Source organism: Triticum urartu, chromosome 5 (genome assembly GCF_003073215.2).
Source record: "Triticum urartu cultivar G1812 chromosome 5, Tu2.1, whole genome shotgun sequence".
NCBI classification, from domain to species: Eukaryota; Viridiplantae; Streptophyta; class Magnoliopsida; order Poales; family Poaceae; genus Triticum; species Triticum urartu.
The window spans coordinates 35974932-35980458 of NC_053026.1; the positions used below are offsets into that span (position 1 = coordinate 35974932).

Sequence of the window (5527 nt, forward strand, 5' to 3'; positions counted from 1 at the left end):
ACCATCCTACTCTGCGACCCCTGCTCCAGTGCTCCCCCCTAACCTAATTTCGGAGGGGTATTTTTGTCCCCGCGAATTTGTTTTTTTCCTGGCCGCCGCAGCCCAGATCCAAGCCCTGTCTAGCCCTGTATAACCCAGAACGTATACGTACAGTACCCTGGTCCGAAAAAAAAACATCACACGACCCCACGTCCACGTAAGACCTGCCGAATCCAATCATTCACGCGAGCAGCTCCATCAATCTCGCGAGCATTGACGCAGCTCCATAAGTCACGTAGTAGATCTCCAGCGGCGGCTATCTCGTCGCCGGCGATCTCGTCGGACAGCGGGCGCGACAACGTCGTGAATCTCCAACGAGCGCGCACAGGTACCGCATCCCGCGTCCCCCCTCTAGTCTCGCTCGCGGCAACATCGAACGAACTGCCGCCGCCAGTGGTAGTGGTTAACCTAGCGGGGCGGGTAACCTAGCTACCCGGCGGCGCATGCGATCGTGGATCTTGTTCCGGTAGTGCTGCTCCTCGTGATCTGGGTTCACGTAGCGTCGGTTGCCGTCGGCTGTGCGCACCACCGGTATCGTTATTTGATGTGGCGGCTAACCTAGGTATCCGGCGGCAGAGGTAATCACAGATCAAGCTAGGTTTTGAGATCGTGCAGTTCCTCGCGATTGAAAGTGATCACGACGGGTGCCGTGGCCATCTTCCTTACTAAGTTGTTGGCAGATCTGAACGGCCTCGGTTGCGGTTGTTTACATAACATCCGTGATCGTGTGCTATGTGTTTTATATTTCATCATTGATAATGTTTGCACATGTGATGATACATAATATTGGTTGTAGGAAATGGCGGACGAGGAGTTAACTGATATCATGGTAGACATGGAGTTTGGAGAACTGATGAAAGACTGGATAGAAGATTGGTCAGATGATGAAAATTCAGATCGTGAAGATCGGTCAGAGAATGGGAACGAATGGGACGATCTTAATGTGAGTGGCATTGTCATGTTGTAATTTTTTGGTGGCATCCGACAACATTAAATCTTTGTGTTGAAAATTTATAGATCGATGAGCTTGATGATGATCAGGAAAACAACTCGGAGCTCTCGAATGAAGATTACATTAGTCAGGTACGTAAGTGAAAATTTTGTTGCCATGCAAATTGAATTTCTTTTGGAATATTATATGATAAGTAATTATGTATTTGTGTTGTATTTTTCAGTTTATTTCCGAATGTCATAATGCGTACGACTATTACGGTGAATCCGACGCGGAGACAGGCCTTAACGACGAATCATTAGATGCACCTGGTTCTGGGGAGTCCGAGTCGTCGGTCATCATGAGTGAGGTATGTGTGTAATCAATGTTCTATGGAAGTAAGTAATGTTAAACCTTAGAAATCTATTTTCATGGTTGTGGTTTGATTGTGTAGGTGACACAAGATGATGGGGCAAAGAATGTCCAAGATACTGCCAGTGCAGATGATAAGAGGGATATGTTCATGCAGATAATGGAAATGACCTTTACGTCACACGATGCTGCGTATGATTTCTACAACAGCTATGCTAGAGATAATGGTTTCAGCATTAGAAAGAATAAGGTCAGGTATAGCAAAACAGAGTCACGTCATATGCGTTATAGGCGGTTTGTTTGTTCAAGACAAGGGAAACGTGACAGCAAGTTGCTAGCCGAGGAAGGACACAGCCGTAGGCTCAGAGCCGAGACACCCTGCTTTTGCGAAGCGCACCTGACCGTCAAGGTTGACCAAAAGCCTGGGGTTTGGTATGTTGAAAGTTTTGAGGACAAGCATAGCCATATGTTGGCAGGACCGGACGAGGTACCTTTTCTTTGGTCCCACAGAAAAATCAAAGAGTACCAGAAGCATGAGATAATGTCCATGGGAGCTGCAGGGATTAGAATTCACGACATGATGGATTGCTTCATCAGCAAACATGTATGGTACGGCAGTGTTGGTTTTACCAGGCGTGAAATATACAACCTTTGCGCCAAGGAGAAGAGGAAGCTACTTTCAAAAGGTGATGCTGCCACAGCCATAGGCATCATGGCCAGTAGGAAACAGAGGGATCCTAGCTTCTTTTTCGAGTACATGCTAGATAAGGAAGGACATTTGAATAGGATGTTCTGGTGCGACTCCCAGTCTCATCATGACTATGAGGACTTCGGCGACGTGCTTGTATTTGACAGCACGTACAAGATGAACCACTATGGTATGCCATTAATACCTTTTGTTGGTCTTAACAATCACCGGAAGACGACTGTTTTTGGTTGTGCCATAGTTTCGGACGAGACCGAGGAGACATACGTGTGGCTTCTGCAGACTTTTTTGAGGTCCATGTGTCAAAAGATACCTAAGAGTGTTATCACAGACGCCGACGCTGCGATGATCAAGGCAATTCGTGAAGTCTTGCCAGACGTGTGGCACCGTATATGTACGTGGCACATAGAGAAAAATATGAAGATTCACCTCAGTCACAAATCCTTGAAGGAGTTCCGAACTCTTCTGTACTACAGCACGTCCACGGCAACGTTTGAGGAGAGATGGCACGCATTTTCCAAAAGATGGCAGTCGGAAAAAACTGTAACATGGTTGAGGCGGATGTATAAGAAGAGGAGACTGTGGGCCGTGGCATATCTAACTGAGCGGTTTTGGCTTGGCATGAAAATCAACCAGCGGAGTGAAAGCCTGAACTCATGCCTTCACCTCCACCTAGACGGTGAAATGACCCTGGTGGATATGATTTTGCACTATGAGAACGCCGTTCTGCGTATCCGTGAAAACGAGGCGTGAGATGACTAAACGGCCTCACAGAGTTTACCGGTGCCAGTTAATAGCTCGAGGGAACTTGAGATAGCTGCTTCTCACGTCTTCACTCCAGCAAACTTCTATATGTTGCAAGATGATCTTAGAAAAATTGACGGCATGGAGATTGTAGAAATTAAGCTGGGAGACGGATCACAGCAGTACATCGTGTCCTGGAAGAATAACCGGAAGCGCCGTTTTTGGGTGGAGTATACACCAGTAAATTCCGCAGAAACTATAAGGTGCAGATGCAGAAGAATGATTCGAAAGGGTCTACCTTGCAAGCACATATTTCATGTACTGAAACACTTGAACATATCTAAAATACCAAAGTGTTTAGTTCTTATTCGGTTCACGAAAGAAGCAAGGTTGGGACTGCCCGCGAGGCGCACAAGCGATCTGTTGGGATTTGGTTGGACTGGGGCCGGGGAAAGAATGAAATATAGCCAGGTCAGTGTGTTAGCGTCTAAAGCTATGCATGCGGCATGCAAACACCCTGCTTTGTGGGATCAGTTACAAGAGAGTTTGAAGGCTATGATAGCTAAGAGTCATGAGTATGATCTTCTACAGGAAAATTTTGTTGAAGCAAACAAATGATATCAGTAAGTGTGCAGTTGAATATGTGAAGGATGGTGAAGGCCACATGATTGAGGTTAAAGATCCTATGAAAGTGTCAAGCAAAGGTGCAACAAAGGCAGATGAGAGCCGCCCTGTCTCGAAAAATGGTAGACCACTCTCTTTTGATGAGTTGAAAACCCGGTGCGGCGCTTGCAAATTGGTAGGACACACTAGACGTAGCAAGAAATGCAAACTAAATCAGAAGTAAGTGTTTGTATGCATTGTGGATTATTAAAGTTTGTATCATTCATTAACTTAGCTTGTCTTCTATCAGGTGCAGAAAAGTGGAGAAGGAACAAGAGTAGAACACTTGCTTCAATTATTTACTGTGTTAATCGGCCGGCTCATACTTCGCCTAAGGTAGCTGTAGGCGCTTGTGTTTCTTTGGTTTGGAGGCTTTGGCCCCATGATTGAATCCTTAGTGTATTAGCAGACGAGATCCTAGTCTTTGTTTAAATAAAGTAAGATGTTTCCCTGTAAACAAAAATCAAAAAAATTCTTTACTGTGTAATGACCGGGGCTGTGTAATAACCGGGGCGGGAGGTAGAAAGAATATTATTATACATTTCCCCTGCCCACGTCCTAAGTGCCATTAAATAAGTAACTGTACCACTCTCCTCCCTACCACACACTCACCCACCTCCCACGGGCGCCGGTTCAAACTCCCCTCTTATCCCCACCTACAATAGATCGAGAATACCCTCGCCGGCGACCGCTGCAGCCGCCTCCATGGAGAGAGGCCTCGGCTGGCAGAGAGCGATGATGGACCTCGCCGGCGATGACGAGGGGTGGCGCGCGCAGTTGACGGAGGTGTGCGGCTGGTTCCCCAGCACAGAGATGTTGGTCAACCACGTGCGTGGCCTCGTCAAAGTCCTCACCGACGCAGAGAGGAAGCGCGCCTTCTCCTACGGCCGCGGCGTCCCGCCGGCTGTCCTACTCGTGTGGGCAATGCGAGAGGCCACGCTGAGCGACTCCCCTGTTCAGCGCACAAGGTGGTGGATGTACCGCTCCGCCACCATGACGCTGCGGCCAGATTTAGCACGCGTCGCGTCGAGGGCGGACCGCGTCGACGTCGAGCTCGCTGTCCCTGCGCCCGTCAACCCGGACTACCAGGTCCGCCATGTATCGAAGCCAGTGCTACCGTTGGACCATGAGGAGGGCGAGGAGGACGCTGTGCAGATGGTAGCGCCGGTCGCCGTCGAGGGTGGCAAGACAATGCCCATCGACATCGAGCTCCTTCCCCTCCTCCCTGACATAGTGAAGGTGGAAGAAGAGGAGATGGCTCAGGATCAGGTGGCGCAGCTGTCCAACAGAACAGTGGTCAAGAAGAAGGCTTCTCCATGTGTGGTGCGCTGCTCACGCCGCCTCAAATTTCTGAAGAAGTGAAGATGGGCACAGTTGCTGAAGGAGGAGGAAGCTGCTGATTATCTTAAGTTAGGTATGCTGTTATATGTTTCAGCATATAAGTTAACATTATTTTGGGTTTGATGTTGGTTAGGTATGCTTTTATATGTAAGCATATAAGTTATGCAATTGGTACGGTTTGATCGGGTTCTTTGTGGCTGAAGAACTGAATATCTACTGCTCACCCTAAGTGCCAAGTTCAGTTAAATTTCTGAATATTGAATATGTATTGTTGCTTTGCTTCAGTGTTGCATGGAAGCTGCTAGATGTTGCTCCTATGTTGCAACAAGACAATGAACTAGTCTGCTACATAAATCAGTAGTGTTGCTAGGTTATGTGCCCATGTGCATCACATACCAAATATAGAACATGCCAAAATTGCATTGTCTGTTAAATACAGGACATGCCAAAATGGCATTGTCTGCCAAATATAGAACATGCCAAAAGTGAACTGTCTACCAATCATGATGGCCCCATGTTATTTATGCTACAATCTCTGTTACACTTTGCCCATAAACTGAATAGCAAATAATTTAGCATCATTTCATCATGTCAATTACAATGATGTCAATAACTTTATGAACAATCTACTTGCTAACTATGAAAGCAATCATAATGGCAAGCAGGCCAAGAAACAGAAGACCTCCAAATCCTAAAATCCTATCCCTATAGAGCAATATCTCCTTGTGCAT

General features: G+C 47.0%; 1 protein-coding gene across 1 annotated transcript; it reads left to right on the forward strand.

The window, feature by feature from the left end:
* The first annotated feature begins 740 nt into the window (after window positions 1-740).
* LOC125506696 (protein FAR1-RELATED SEQUENCE 5-like) lies at window positions 741-2801 on the forward strand. Its single transcript, XM_048671448.1, has 4 exons — window positions 741-982; window positions 1057-1122; window positions 1215-1340; window positions 1425-2801. The coding sequence occupies exons 1-4, from the start codon at window positions 839-841 to the stop codon at window positions 2799-2801; spliced, it is 1713 nt and encodes a 570-aa protein (XP_048527405.1). The 5' UTR covers window positions 741-838.
* The last annotated feature ends 2726 nt before the right edge of the window (window positions 2802-5527 follow it).

Excerpts from the sequence above, each read along its gene's own strand:
- LOC125506696 (XM_048671448.1), top strand. The coding sequence starts at position 839 with ATGGCGGACGAGGAGTTAACTGATATCATGGTAGACATGGAGTTTGGA. Across the intron at positions 983-1,056 it reads ACGAATGGGACGATCTTAAT|ATCGATGAGCTTGATGATGA; the intron begins GTGAGTGGCATT and ends GAAAATTTATAG. Across the intron at positions 1,341-1,424 it reads CGTCGGTCATCATGAGTGAG|GTGACACAAGATGATGGGGC; the intron begins GTATGTGTGTAA and ends TTGATTGTGTAG.